Raw genomic sequence first — 16,171 nt, forward strand, 5'->3', positions numbered from 1 at the left:
CGCAGAAAATGCCTCTCAGGTTCAAGGCCGGATCGAGGCACTTTCAATTCTCTGTGCTGCCCTTTGGATTGTCTACTGCGCCCAGGGTCTTCACCAAATGCCTGGCTCCAGTAGTAGCTTACTGCAGACTCAAAGGAATTCAAATTTACCCTTATCTGGACGATTGTCTAATTCAGGCAGACAGCAAGGATGTCTTACTCCAGCATCTAGAATTTGTACAGAGCCTCCTCAAGTTCCTGGGATTCTCTGTAAACATAACGTCAAATTTGACACCCTCACAACAGATAACTTTTCTGGGTGCTCTTCTAAACACCACAACCCAGATGGCATTTCTGACATCCGAAAAACATTTACAGCTGGCTTCAACTTTCAAGACCTTGGCAACTTTAACTCAGCCATCTGCAAGGAGATTCCTGCAGGCATTAGGTTACATGACATCCTGCATCCTTCTCATACCATATGCAAGACTACACATGAGGAAAATACAGTGGTACCTAAAAAGTGTATGGCCTCAGCATTGCCACAGTTTAGACATACTGATCTCCGTTCTGCCTTGCCTTCAAAAGGAATTTCTTTGGTGGTCCAGGGCATGTACTCTAAACCAAAGGGAAACCCTTCTGTCTGCCTTCTGCCACTCAGATTTTAACCACGGACGCCTCGGATTATGCTTGGGGAGCCCATTTTCAAGGCAACTGTCTGCAGGGCCTTTGGACAAAGGATCAGAAGCACCTGCATATCAATTTAAAGGAAATGTTAGCCGTTCAGAAAGTTCTAATAGCCTTCAGGAATCTTTTACAACCAGGACAACTACTAATACGGACAGACAACACCACAGTTATGTGGTACATAAACAAGCAAGGGGGATCTCATTCCTACCCCCTTTGCAGACTAGCCATGGATCTATGGAACACAGCTCTAGCTTGCAATCTGGACCTTCAAGCTCAGTTTCTACCAGGGAAGCAAAACTTCCTGGCAGACAGTCTGAGCAGAAATCTTTCGGATCCACACGAGTGGATGCTGGATACCAAAATATTCAGGATGATAACAGCAGTGTGGGGATGTCCTCACGTAGACCTCTTTGCATCCCATCTCAATCAACTACAGAATTTTTGCACCAAGACTTTCCACAAAGAAGCTTGGAAAGTGGATGCCCTATCATTCAGTTGGAGGAACCTCTCAGGATATGCTTTTCCACCTCTTCCTCTTCTTCCATGGGTATTATTAAAGATAAAACAGGACAAGCCCAAGATGATAATCTTGCTGGCCCCAAATTGGCCTCGACAGTTTTGGTACCTAACTCTAAAAAACCTATGTCTGGAGCCCCCTTGGGTTTTACCTCGGTCTCCGAACCTTCTGTCCCAACATCAGGGTCAGGTTCTATATTCTCATGTCAGAACTCTCAGCCTGGCGGCCTGGTTAATCCAGGGCCTTTGATTTCTTCTTTCCTACCCAAGAAGGTTATGGATGTCATTTTAGAAGCCAGATGTCCTACCACTAGAAAATCTTATGCAGGGAAATGGAAAAGATTTTGTTCCTGGATGCAGGCTCAGGATTCTGATCCTCTTCTTCCGAACATTCCTTTAATTTTACTTTACTTGACAGATCTCTTGCATAAGGCTCTCTCTCTTCCATTAAGATACATGCCTCTGCTATTTCTGCTCATTATAATACAGACCCTCCAATATTTTCCCACCAGCTCATGAGACAGTTTCTCAGAGGAGCTAAGAACTTAAGACCTCCTAGATCTCCTCCCATTCCTGCTTGGGATCTCAACTATGTTTTGGAAAAACTTACCTTGCCTCCTTTTGAGCCTGCTGCCTCTTCTGACATCAAGTTTTTATCTTGGAAGACAGCTATCCTGTTAGCCCTAACCTCTGGCAGGAGAGTTTCAGAGTTACAAGCTCTTATGGCTGTGGAACCTTATATTATTTTTCATCAAGACAGAGTGTCTCTGAGGACTAATCCTACCTTCATGCCTAAGGTGGTTTCCAAAGTGGCTTTAAATTAAAATATCCACTTGCCAACTTTTTTCCCCACTCCTCAAAATAAAGGGGAAAGGATCTTACATTCCTTGGATGTACACAGACAACTACATTTTTACCTGGATAGAACAAAGGACATCAGAAAATCAGAACAATTGTTTGTTTCTTATGCTTCAAGTTCCCAAGGTAAAGCCATTTCAAAACAGGCCATTTCTAAATGGATTTCTCATGGAATCAGATTTTGTTATTCACACCATGGAAAGCAAATCCCAGGTAGTATACGGACTCATTCCACTAGAGCTGCTGCCACTTCTGCGGCCTTCCTCAGGGGAGTTCCTACCAAAGACATTTTGGAAGCTGCAACTTGGAGTTCAGTGCATACTTTTTCTAAGCACTACAATTTACCTCTCTACTCTAAGTCTAGGGCAGGCTTTGTATAGCCGCCCCTTCTTCTTTATGACCACCTCCCTTTCTTTCAGCTTTGGGATTTTACCCTACAGTCATGACTGCAACAGTGAAACACGATGAACATAGTACAGTTGTGTACACCTACCATAAATGTAGATATTAGAGTGTCTTCACTGTTGCAGTCTGGGTTTCCCTCCCTCCTGTCCCCTCTTATTTTTACTTTTGTGTGGTTCCTTTTTTCACCATTCTTCTGAGGTGTATTTGCAAAGGATATGGGACCTTTCTCATTTTGGGACTCCTGACATCTGGGGCAAGAAAAACTGGAGAAGATGGCATTGGCTGTCAGCTTTGTACTCCTAGCGCTCTGACATCAGGGAGCATGGTTGAACAGCCGACGCCAGACCCAGACTTTGGGATTCTGGCCGACCGAGGACTGCCTGCCGGCAGGGGAGAACCCTACAGTCATGACTGCAACAGTGAAGACACTCGAACATCTACATTTATGGTAGGTGTACACAACTGTACTTTTCTGCCACCAGACAGGATACTTTCGCTCCAGCAACATGTGAGGTTTATACCACAAACTCTGTTGCCCCCCCCCCCCCCCCCCCCCAGCGGGTATGGTTCTTCAGGTGATGTCCTTCAAGAATGCAACTGCAGTCCTTACATATGGGTTGTCCTGCCTCAGGCAGCCCTCGGTCGGCCAGATTCCAAAGTCTGGGTCCGACGACGGCTGATGTCTCCTCCCCGACGTCAGAGTGGCTGGGGTATAAAAGCATCAGCCGACGCCATCTTCCTCAGTCTTTCTTGCCGCGCTGTGCCTGAAGCAGAAGCAGTTCGCAAGTGCTGGTCGGTCAGCTCCTATGTTTTACGTATCCGAAGTCATCAAAAAGCTAAGTACCCCGTTGGCGATCTTTTTCTTGCCTCAGCCGATGTCAGAAAAAACTGAAAAAGTTAATAACTGTTTTTCTTGTGGTAAACAAATACCTCATAAGGACTTCCATTCTTACTGCCTCCCCTGCCTTGGCCCAGACCCACGACGTCTCGGCCTGTGCTTGCTTCAATAAGCGCACTCTCAGGCGCCGGGCAGAGTTTGCTGAAGACTTTTTTGGCGATAAATTCTCTTATACCATGCCGTCGGAACAACTGACACCTCATATTTCCAAAAAACGGAAGGACCGGGACAGACATCCTCAGCCCGCGACTTCCACCGACACCACGCCAAAAATTACCGCGAGTGCATCGGTCTCTTCTGAGGCGGTTGTTCCACCGCTCCGGACCGACGACACTGCTTTACCGATCACTCCGGCCCCGGAGCCTGCGCCGGTGCCGGTGGTTGATTTTCCTCCGGAAACTGAAGCCCAAGATTTGCCTGAGACCATACCAGTGGACAAGGTTACTCCAGCACGTGGGGCAGCTAGGCCCCCTATGTCTATGTCTATCAAGGCCTACACACGTGCTAAGGCTGCTAGCCAGGCTAAGTCTCACCCTCCTAAAGCTTTGCCTCAGCCTACTACTGATAAACAAATCATGTCTTTAGCTGCAGATTTAATTTCTTTAATCAGAGGCTCCCAGGCCCATCCTGACAGAGGATCTCAGCCACCTTCTGACAAAAGGCCCAGGGTTGAGCATACAGACACCCTTTCTTCAGATGAAGCCTCTGGTGACTCTGATCACTCAGATACCCAGGAAGAGTCCTTCCAGGCCTACGAGGATTCAGATGCGGAGGATTCTATCCCCTCAGCCTCTCCTCCTGAGGATATTTCTTCTGGGGAAATTCTCCACTCCATGAGAGAGCACTTTCAGTGGCAAGGCCAGGAATTCTCCAATTCCAGGAAACTGCTTCGTACCTTCCTTAAGCTTCCCCAACACAGGCCTTTAGCTATCCCTCCAGTGCTAGATGTACTGGATGATGTGTACTCAGATTCGAGTGTTTCTCCTGATTCTCTCCCACCTGCTCTTGTCAAGCTGGACAGATACTAAAGGGTTCCTGAAACTCACAAATATTTCTTTAAGGCCCATGCTGTTGATCTAGAAACAATTTCCCAGGGGCCCAAAGGGGTGACAACATCCACGGCCAAGAATCCTTTGCCCTCAGACAGGGAAGCTAGGTCCCTGGAGAGGTGGGGCAAAAAAGTTTATACATCAACCACACTTGCCATGAGAGCCCTCAATTGCCTTTTTCATATGTTTCAGTATCAGGATTTCTTGATGGATGATTTGCAGGAAAAGTTAGCCTCTCCTGAGCCTTTAGATAGAAAGGCCTTGCAGGATGTGGTTCACAACACACAGCAGGTTAGCAATCATTTTCTTCAGTGTGGATATGATGCATTGGAAGCTTCATGTAGGGCAGCTATGACAGGGGCCGTCATCGTGACATGCATGGTTAAAAGAACAGCCATTACCAGATCATGTTAAAGCAAAGCTTCTAGATGCACCTCTGGAAAAACACAAGCTATTTGGTGCTAATGCTCAGGATGTGTTGAAATCAATTGAGGAAAAGGCTAAATCAGTGGAAACAGTCAAGGATTTCCTCCAGGTTCAGCCACCTAGGTTCAGCAGGAATTGGCCTTCTAAGAACTGGTCCTTTCCGGACCCTGACAAGTTTCAAAGGGGAAAAAACAGGCGTGCCCGAGGAAGAGGGCAATACAGAGGCTCCTACAGGGGACGCCAATGGCAACCAACTAATCAGAGAGGTGGCGCAGGGACTTCTCCTGCTCCACAGGGACAATCACAATGACTTACCTTTGACACCGCCGACCAAGGCTCAAAGAGAAGCTCCTGTAGGCGGAAAATTATCCTTATTTTCAAAAAATTGGCACATTTTAACAAAGGACAAATGGATTCTGGACATAATAGACCAAGGCTACAGGTTCCACTTCCATACTTTACCAACAAGACAAGGCATGCCAAACCTGCCACAAAATCAAAGGGCAGAGGCATTCGAACAAGTTTCAAAGCTGAGACAAATCAAAGCAATATAAAAGGTCCCTCCTCAGGAACAAGGCCAGGGATTTTACTCAAGACTGTTCCTTGTTCCAAGAAAAGAAAAGCAATGGAGACCTATACTGGACTTGTCCGCTCAAAGCACTTTTCTCATTGTACCAAAATTCAAAATGCTGATGCTACAGCAACTCCTTCCCATGCTGGGCAAGGGGTCTTGGCTGGTTACTCTGGACCTCAAGGAGGCATACCTGCATGTCCCAATCAGACACAGTTGCAGAAGATACCTCAGATTTCTTGCAGGGTCAGAGCATTATCAATTCTCAGCATTGCCTTTTGGCTTATCTACTGCGCCCAGAGTATTTACGAAATGCCTGGCATCAGTAATTGCACACTGCAGACTCCAGGGGATACAAATATACCCTTAACTGGACGACTGCCTTATACAAATGGACAGCAAGCAAGCCTTGACAAAAAACTTGAATTATGTCATTCACTTACTACAGGCTTTGGGATACACAGTCAACTTACAAAAATCAAGACTACTGCCATCCCAACAAATAACTTTTCTAGGAGCCAAACTAGACACAGAATCACAAATGGCTTACCTCACAGAAGAGAAGCAAGAACAATTACCACATTACTTCAAAAGCCTAGCAAAACACACCCAGATGACTGCAAGGAAATTCCTGCAAGCCCTGGGTTTCATGGCATCTTGCATTCTACTGATTCCACTGGCAAGACTACATATGAGAAAATTACAATGGTACCTAAAAAGTTTATGGTCTCAACACAGCCACAACTTAGAAGCAATTATCCCACTCATCCCATGTCTACAAAGGGAATTTTTGTGGTGGGCCCAAGCAAGCCAGTTAAACAAAGGTATGCCTTTCAACAAGCCTCAAACAAGCCAAACCATTACAACAGACGCCTCAGACCATGGATGGGGGGCGCACATAGAGGGCAGATGTATTCAAGGGCAATGGACTCCCCAGGAAGTACATCTGCACATCAATCAAAAAGAGATGTTAGCAGTAATGCATGCAATCGAGGCCTTCGGAAAATATCTTCAACAAGGTCATCTACTAATAAAGACAGACAACACCACTGTTATGTGGTACATAAACAAGCAGGGAGGTACTCATTCTTACCCCCTTTGCAGACTAACAATGACTCTTTGGGAAAAATCCCTGAAACTGAACATACAGCTACAATCCCAGTTTGTTCCTGGCAGGGACAATGTTCTAGCGGACAGTCTAAGCAGAAACATCCTGGATCCACACGAATGGATGTTGCATCCAGACATCTTTGCACAAATAATTTCTGCATGGGGGAGGCCGGACATAGATCTCTTTGCCTTCCACCTCAATCATCATCTGAAAAAGTTCTGCTCGAGGTCACACCATCCACAAGCCTGGAAAATAGATGCTCTCTCATTCAGCTGGCACTCTCTAACAATCTATGCATTCCCACCTCTACCACTGATGACCAAGGTGTTACTGAAGATCAAAGCAGAACAACCGAAAGGCATCTTAATAGCTCCAGATTGGCCAAGACAGCACTGGTATCCATTACTAAGGAGCATAACTTGCACCAAACCGTGGCCCCTGCCTCAATGGTCTCCACTCCTGACTCAGCACAATTACAGGACGGTTCATCCCAACCTGCAAACTCTGCAGCTGACAGCTTGGAGGGTCCCATGATTTCTCCCCATATCTCTCTCTCCAAGGAAGTTCAACAGATATTATTGGAAGCGCGCATACCTTCCACCAGAAAAACTTATTCAGCCAAATGGAAGAGATTCAACATCGGGAATACCAACAAGGGACAGGATGCATCAGTAATGAGCATCCCACAGATATTGGAATACTTGGCAGACATGCTGCATAATGGACTTTCCTATTCTTCCATAAAAATACACACTTCAGCAATTTCAGCAAGATACAACCCTGATCCATCTGTGTTTTCACACCCTTTGCTAAGACAATTTCTAAGAGGGGTAAAGAATATCAAACCTCCCAGAAAACCACCAGTGCCTGCATGGGATCTCAATTTCGTGTTGGAAAAATTAACTCTTCCTCCCTTTGAACCAGCAGCATCTTCAGAATTGCAATTTATTTCCTGGAAAACAGTTTTCCTGTTGGCAATAACCTCAGCAAGAAGAGTTTCGGAGATACAGGCCCTCATGGCACTACCTCCATTCCTCATTTTTCATCAGGGTTTCTTTAAGAACCAATCCTTCTTTTATGCCAAAAGTGATATCCAGGGTGTCTCTAAATCAAGCAATTCACCTGCCTACTTTCTTCCCCAATCCTCAAAATAAAGGGGAAAAGCTGCTGCACACTTTGGACATTCACAGACAACTATGCTACTACTTGGACAGAACAAAGGCCAACAGAAAGTCTGACCAACTATTTGTAGCTTACGCTCCTGGAGTGCAAGGAAGAGTAATTTCCAAACAATTTCAAAATGGATTGGACATTGCATCAGATTCTGTTATTCTTTCCATGGAAAGGGTGTGCCAGCCAATATCAGGCCACACTCCACCAGAGCTACAGCCACCTCCACAGCCTTCCTAAGAGGGGTGGCTACAAAGGACATTCTAGAAGCTGCTACATGGAGCTCCGTGCATACATTTTCCAAGCACTACAACCTCCCTTTATATTCCAGATCCCGAGCAGGCTTTGCTTCAGCAGTCCTGCAGGGCATTTTAGCTACACCATCCTTATCTTAGAGCCTACCACCCCCAGCTTGGCTATGGTATTCAACCCATATGTAAGGACTGCAGTTGCATTCTTGAAGGACATAGTACAGTTTTGTACCTACCATAAATGTAGATGTCCGATAGATATGCAACTGCAGTCAAGTTTTCCCTCCCTCCTACCCCTCTGTGTATTGGGTCCACTTCCCTCCTTTTATACTTAGCTAGGGATATCTGTTATGGTGTATCTTTTTATTGCTAGTGTGTATGTCTGGAATTTTTTATCCAGTTCTAATTTCAGCCTTCCTTGGAGAGGGCACCTGGCATCTGGGGCAAGAAACACTGAGGAAGATGGTGTCGGCTGATGCTTTTATACCCCAGCCACTCTGACATCGGGGAGTAGGTGACATCAGCCGACGTCGGACCCAGACTTTGGAATCCGGCCGACCGAGGGCTGCCTGAGGCAGGACAACCCATATGTAAGGACTGCAGTTGCATATCTATCGGACATCTACATTTATGGTAGGTACAAAACTGTACTTCAAGGTTGATGGCAGCCACAATAACTCTCCTGCCAACTGCGTGCCTACACGTGAAGGTCCTGCAGTGAATCTTGGTAGTGCAGTGGTCCTTGTTCGACCTTCTTCTTTCGTACCAGGTTTAGCTATCTCGAGTTTGTCAAGAGTCCCTTCAGTGGTGGCTCCAGTCCCCAGACCACCTTCTGAGCCAGCCATTTGTTCTTCCTTTCCCCTTGATCACAGTAAGCACGGGTGCCTTCCAGCTCGGGTGGGGGGGGGGTATTGCATGGGATGGACAGTCCAAGGCACGTGGTCCCCCTTGGAGAGCAGTCTGCATATCAGTGTCCTGGAGGTGAGCGGTGCTTCTGGCATTGCAAGCCCTTCAAGCTTTTCTTCCCAGTAGGACAATTGCCATCCAGACGGACAACATGTCCGTTGTCTGGTGTATCGACAAAGGGGGGGCCAGATCTTATCCCCTATGCCTCGAGGTCATAAGATTGTGGGAGTGGGCGATCTCTTCTAACCTTTTTCTGGTGGCAACACACATTCCGGAGTAGTCCAACATTCTAACGGACAGGCTCAGCAGAACCATTTTAATGCCTTACGAGTGATCTCTGAATCCTTCAGTGACAGATATGATCTTTTGGCAATGTTGTTGCAATCTTTTTGCCTCTTCTTCCAAACATCAAGTGCAATGAGTTTTTCACCCTGATGATCTCTCTGGGGGAGTCACCCAGGGATGCTCTGGTCCATGCTTGGCCCTCCAGTCTACTTTATGCTTACCCCCTTTTTCCTCTGATCCCCAAGTTTCTTCAGAAAGCTCAGTTGTTGAAGAGCAAAGTCATCCTCATTCCTCTCTTCTGGCCTTGCCATGTTTGTTTCCCCACTCTTTGGTCTCATCTGGTGTGTCCGCCCTGGACTCTGAACCCAGTTCCAGATCTCCTCTCACACCCATCAGGGGTTCTACACCCCGACTTAGCCTGAAGCTCACCATGTGGCTGTTGCAGTTCATTTGATGGCAAGAACTCCCCGGCTGTCTTCACCAGTTAAAAAGATTGTGGTTGCAGCTCATAAGGCCTCTACTAGAAAAATTTACTCCAGTAAATGGAAATGTTTTTCCATCTGGGTGTCGCAGTATAAGTTGGATCCTTTTACAGCTCCTTTTCGTGCCATTTTGGATTTTCTAGCCCATACCGTCCACAACAGAGCTGTTTTATTTATTTTTTTTTTTTGTAACAATTAAAGTTCAGTTGGCAGCCATCTCACATTTCCATGCATGTAAAAACTCTGCCTCCCTGGCTTCTTCTAAACTCTGAAAGGCCTTTTTGAAGAGTACCTTCCTCCTTAGGCCACCAGTCAAGGACCCCACACCTCCTTAGGATGTTACTTTGGTTTTGGAGGCCCTGGTTTCTCCTCCCTTTGAACCAGATGCCACTGTGGATTTATGGTTTCTATCTTAGAAGACTGCCTTCTTGGTGGCTATCACTTTTGCCAAGCAAGTGCCTGAATTGCAGGCATTGTCAATCATGCCTCCTTATCTCATCTTCCATAAGGACAGAGTGACTGTTCGTACCAACCCCTCTTTCATGCTGAATTTGGCGTCTGAAGCCAACATTAACCAGGTGATTAATTTGCCAGTTTTCTTTCCAAATTATCAGAACAAAGGGGAGTACAATTTGTGTTTCCTTGATGGGTAAGGTGTTTGCCTTACAAACACAAGGTACAGGGTTTGAGTCTCACAAGGGATAGTTGGCTAGGCTTACAATGGCTCGCAAGGGCAGTTAGCCTAGTACTAACCTATGAACCTGTGTTCACTGGCAGTTGCACTTTTATTTGGACAGAGCCAAAAATTTACAACAGTCTGATCAACTTTTTGTATCCTTTTCAAAGCCCCATTTGGGAAAGCCGATTTGTAAGGTCACCCTTGCTCATTGGATTTCCATTTGCATCTTTACGGCTTATTGTGGTAAAAGTATGCCTTTATCTGGCCCTGTCTAGGTGCACTCGACACCAGGTCAATGTCTACTTCTGCAGCTTTTTGGTCCAGGGTTCCTATTGATGATATTTGCTCTGCTGCCACTTGGTTCTCTTCGCATACTTTTATTTCCCATTACAAATTGGGCATTCTTTCTAGGGACAGGGCTTCCTTTGGCTTTGCTGTGTTCCGGAATATCCTTCCATGAGGGTCTCTCAAGGTTATTGTAGCTATGGAATCTGTCCAATAGGTTGAAGACCAATTGAAAACAACTTCAGATAAAGAAGTTGTGTACTTACCATAACATTCCATCTCAGTTTTTGTTTTTCATTTGGCTTCAACCATCCCTCTCTCCTTCCTCCTGCCTTTGGGCTTGTGTTGTGGACCGGACAGATGCAGGCGCAAGCTTATTTTCTTCTGTGGGTTAGGAGGAGCTCAGATTTTGGCTCCATTGCTGGTGAATGCAGCAGAGATGGATACATATCCCATAGGTTGAAGACAAATGAAAAGCAACAACTCAGATGAACGTTATGATAAGTACATAACTTCTTTATAAATGGTTTGAGGAGTATGTCTGCGTGCACATTTACCACTATTAATTTAGCAACTAGGTGTATTGTTGGGTCCCATGGAGGAAATATTTTTGATCTTGGTTAGCACTTTCAATGCATGATCTTGAGAGAACTGGGGAAGTAAATGATTCAGATATTCTAGGACTTTGAATAGAAGTCTCACGGTTGAAATTGGCCCTAAATTTGTTTGCAAGGATATTAGTAATGTCACTCCAGTCAGAACCGAAGACCTCATTCTGAGTAAGTTCTGAGGAGTGTTGGATATTGAACATAATTGAATAAGAACGTTTGCAACTGGACAAATAAAATGCTGTTTGATGTGATGTCTAGCTTGAAAAGCTATTAAAATATTTTAAGTTGTAACAAAACATAGCATTTACTGTTTTTATTAGTACTGATACAAGTCTAATTTTAAACTTGGAATCTAATGAATGCTCTCACTGTAAAGTTGAATTTTTGCTGAACAAGTTTGCCATTTAAACAACTTCAGTAATATTTGCTATTTTAGAGATCTGATCATTTGCAGTAGGAGGTTTTAACTTAATTTTGTTGACAAGTTCGGGCGACAGCCATTGGAAACTGCGGACAGGCTTGCAGTGCTTCTTTAAAGACATTTCATTACAATGTTTTGTGTTTTTCTTAATTTAGATAATAAATGGACTTCGTAAGTTTCCCATAGAATATCAGGGAGATCCTGAGCTTCAACCAGTCAGAAGTTACGAGAGTGTAACCTTGGTGCGTTTTTTCTTCAAGCTTTCCTCTGCCATCAATGAACGGGTAAGTTATAATTTAGCCACCACTGAAAAAGATGATATTATAGTGGTCTGACTGGACACTGTGCAAATGGCATGAAGACCCATTCCTAACATATTTCAATTTGGATTTTTTTTTGGGGGGGGGGTATTTATTTTTTTTTAAATTGGTTTCTGTATTCTTTTCATCTGCAACCTAAAAGTAGTATTAATTAATAAAGTTTGTGTTTTAACTTCCAGCTTTTAATACATAACAGAAAATCCCCTTTCTCCCACAGTACATTGACCCAGGACTTTTGCAGATTTTTACTTTTAGAAATTTCTGTTAAGAAGAATGTTCCATCCATCCACTCACAACCCCTTTTTCCCATTTTTGCACATGGGGTTGGGGTGTCACTTCAACAGTGACAATCATCTAACCGAGGCAGGGCTGGCCACCCCTCCATACCACACAATCGTACTCATACCTATGGTCAGTTTAAAGTGTCCAGTCTACCTACTGCATCTCTTTTTAAGAAAAATATTTATTAGGAGAAATAGTTCATAGATGGGAATTTTATGATTCCCTTTGCGTACTTTGATGGTTATTCTGTTTACCTTTCTGTTACTCAAAATATATGAATTTTTTTCTCATTCCAGTTCGCAGGTGAAATGGAGTCTCTCTGCTCTAGGAGAGGATGGATTGGAAAGGTGGCACGTTATTATCTCATGCCTTCTTTGTCACAGAAGTCTCTTCATAGTCCAGCAACACAGCAAAGGAGCCAACAGGTTCCACAGCCCAGACTTAGTTTGCGATTCCTGGCCAGCTACAGGACAATGTTTTTTGTGTTCCTAATTTACATTGTGGCTTGGCTGCTGTCTGTGGGCCCAGTCCCCTGCACCTTCTACTGTCTAGCAGCTTTTCTTCTCATTGGAGTTGCAGTGGCTCTGTTTTCTGAGCAACAAAAACTTCATCAGCAGTGAAAACATTGTGATCTAATTTTTTTAAGTTATATTTTTTTAAGACAACTGTTTTGGAATTCTGCTGTGTACAACTATGTCAGGTGTAAATGAGCTGAGGCAAATAATTCAATCCTTTTTACATTCTGCTCCGTACCATGGGTAAAGATTGCAAGTTGTTCTGGTATGGAATTTGAATGGGTACGAGGTAAGTGTATTTGGTGCAAGCTTTAGTGATTGTCCACTGAACGGCTTCTGCAAATTTCCAGAAGTATGGAAGTATAATAATTTCACAGTATAGTTCTACAAATTCATTATGTAAGTAACAGTACTGGTTTGCCAGGAAGCATTTTTTTATATTATTGCCTTTTTACAAATTTTTTTAAGAAGTTTAATTTTTCTTTAAATGAGAAACTATTCTATATCAAGAGTATTTGTGTCACATTTGTTCAGATTTTAATGGAAAATATCTAGTGCTTTTCGCCTCTCCCTTTTACATGCATCAAGTTGCCCCCATTTACTGCTTCCCCTGTTGTAGTGGTGCACACACCCCTAGTTACTATCATTACTGGTGGATCTCCCCTTTCTATTGGAAAGGCTCATAGACTTTTGAGGCTTACAAGGTCAGCATCATCTCTCTGAAATTGTGATCTGTTTTTTGGGCAGGCATGAATTGATGTACGTAGATTTGTACTGTCTGTATGCAATTGCCTGACTTCTGCCTTTCGCCAGGATTTTAGCTGTAGCCTGTCTGTGAAACAGGGGAGCTGGCTTTCTTCTTATTCTTGAATTGTCCACTTATTTGAAGTGTGAAGTTTGACTTTGCAGGTACTGGCCTTTTCAAACGTAGTGTGTGATACTGAGATTAAAACAGCAAGTTTTAAATGTAACTGTTACTCTGAAGTATTTTGCAGTAGAGCTACCCTTCCTCTGTCCCTGACATGGAGGATTGCATGGGAGGAGAACTGTACCCTACACACACACACACACACACACACACACACACACACACACACACACACACACACACCTGTGTTTTTACTAACTCCACAAGCTGCTACACCTCAGAGTAGGGAGTACTTTGAAATAACATAACCTCACCTCAGAATTAATTCATGTTCCCCACATATGTATTTACAGTCCTTGTATTCTAACTGTCATCATTATAGCACTCACAATTTCAGCAGACATGTCCAAGATCCTAGCCATACCTGAACTGCTGGCTTGAGTGTTGGAAATCTAGCTACTGTGTCAAGTATGGCAGCAAGGTAAATATTAAGTCGTACTGTTTCATAAAATTAGTTAAACTGAGTTGTAAGTTGGTAAAACATCCACTTCCAAGCGTCCACACAGTGTGATTGCATTTCCTATAGAAGTTTTTGTGACTTATTTTTGTAGCATTTGTAAGCCTTTATATTGCAAGTAAGATTAACCAGCTTGGCTGCTTGGTTAACGGAGTTATGTGATGTGCCATGATCCCATCCTTAAAGGGGGGGGTTGTCCTGATGCTGCCCGTAGTAAAAGTTCCAGTCTGCAACGTTGTCATCTTTGGTTCTCTTAGTAACACCTGCATGGTCAGGGGTGGCGGAGACTTAAGTAGGCAACAGACCTGTTTTTCAGTTTGAGGAGGTAGAGAAATTACCACTACTTGTCCCATCCAATGGTGGAGACCAAAGGAAATATCAAGTTTTAAACAGTCCAACAAGATTGAAGCAGATGTTACAGTATGAACATGACAGCACATGCGTGCCTTCCCAGATGCACAAGGTTTTCCATCTTTGTGGCATTTATTGATGATTCTGACTGTGTTGATTTGAGCTGTTGGTTGTATCTTTCTCTGTTTGGTTTACTGAGTTTTGAAATTGTGGAAATTGTCACTGGAAACTTCTTTATTATGTGTCATGACTTGCATAATATTGTAGATTTTTTTTTTAAATACAATTCTTTTCACAAATACATTGTATATCCAAATGAAGTTGACCAGATTACTTAGTTTCTGTATGTCTGTGTGTGTTTGTGTATGGATGTCTGACAAGTCATCGAAAATGGAAATCCATTGGAAAGCCGCTGATCAAACACAACTTAATGAATCGGCAGCTGATTGAAAAACCAAAAGAAAAGAAGAAACGTTTTTTTTGCAATAGGGGTACACCCCTTGGACACCTGCACCCTCCATATATTACAGCTCCGAGATTGCATTGCACTGGGGTTAAGGGCAAATTCCCGATCCCCACTTTACAGTGATCTCGCATAGAACTGCTGGCATTTTTGATCTGCTGTGCCAGAGTTTTTTGACAGTTTGTCAGTAACTCTTTATTTGCTGTGGAAGTGTTGATGTTTGTTGATAGTTTTATTGTTTTAATATGTGCAGTTTATGTAGAATAGATGCTGTATTTAGCCATACACTATTTAGCTTACAGCTTCAACAACAGACAGTGGGGAGGAAGTGATGCATGATAGCTACATCAAACAAAACCTGAAAGACAACTTTGCCACCCTTCATCTGTTGGAATATGCAGTTATTTTTTAGTAAGGATATGTGCTAAGTAGTGGGACTAATTTTATATAAATATTCCACTTTTTTAAACAGTTGACAACTACAGGTTAATATTTTGATCTTGAAATGCAGATCCTTTATTCACCTTTTAAGAATAACAGGTGTGTTGTACCTTTAAGAAGCATTTCAAAGATCTGTATGTGCATATAAATACCAAGCACATGTTAGTTTCAGTGCCATTTTGAAGGTGCAGTCAGAATGTTGACATCCATTTGCATGATAGCTAATTTGTTTATAAGTTACAGTTACTTAATCTCATTTCTGATGTGTTTGTATATAATAAAGCTGCTTGAACAAGAACTCACAATGATCACATGTTTTATCCTGACCTGGTGATCAATATGGTGTCAGAAGTGGGATGGCAAAGACTATTCTTCAGAGCCACGAGATGCAGAGGTAATGGCGAAGGCGAACTAAAAGAACTGAGTGCAAAAGAGGGCCAGAAACAAGTCAAAGGTAAAGAGCGTGCACATGAATGATTTATTGGTTAAAAGAGGTTAAACAGAGCATTACAATGACACAAAACATATTATTAAGCAAACAAATAGCACAGAAACATATTAAGCAAGATGCATAAAAGAGCTCAATCAGGCACAAGGTTTGAAGCTGAGTTGTTTGATAAGACAATAAGACAAGCATTAGAAAAGTACATAAAGGGTTCAGAGTTGCTTCAGAATTGTAAAACCAGCATGTTTAAAATAAACATGTTTAGAGTTAAAACGAGTGCAATAAAGTGTAATAGGCATGAAAAAAGATTAAATGAGCAGAATGAATATAACAAAAGTGCATAAAGAGCACAGTAAGAGATTTAATGAGGAAAACAA

The 16,171-nt window shown here is 43.3% G+C and overlaps 1 protein-coding gene across 1 annotated transcript in view; it reads left to right on the forward strand.

Annotated features, from left to right (window-relative positions):
- The window catches only part of SMPD4 (sphingomyelin phosphodiesterase 4), a 1,415,848-nt gene extending 1,401,083 nt beyond the window's left edge, over positions 1 to 14,765 (forward strand). The window contains exons 21-22 of the mRNA XM_044068837.1: positions 11,748 to 11,876; positions 12,491 to 14,765. Of these exons, the coding sequence (XP_043924772.1) occupies positions 11,748 to 11,876; positions 12,491 to 12,814 (453 nt within the window). The 3' untranslated portion in view covers positions 12,815 to 14,765. The remainder of the gene's footprint in view (positions 1 to 11,747; positions 11,877 to 12,490) is intronic.
- The last annotated feature ends 1,406 nt before the right edge of the window (positions 14,766 to 16,171 follow it).

The sequence above is a fragment of the Protopterus annectens genome, chromosome 4.part0, assembly GCF_019279795.1.
Source record: "Protopterus annectens isolate FY-2018-M chromosome 4.part0, PAN1.0, whole genome shotgun sequence".
Classification (NCBI taxonomy): domain Eukaryota; kingdom Metazoa; phylum Chordata; order Ceratodontiformes; family Protopteridae; genus Protopterus; species Protopterus annectens.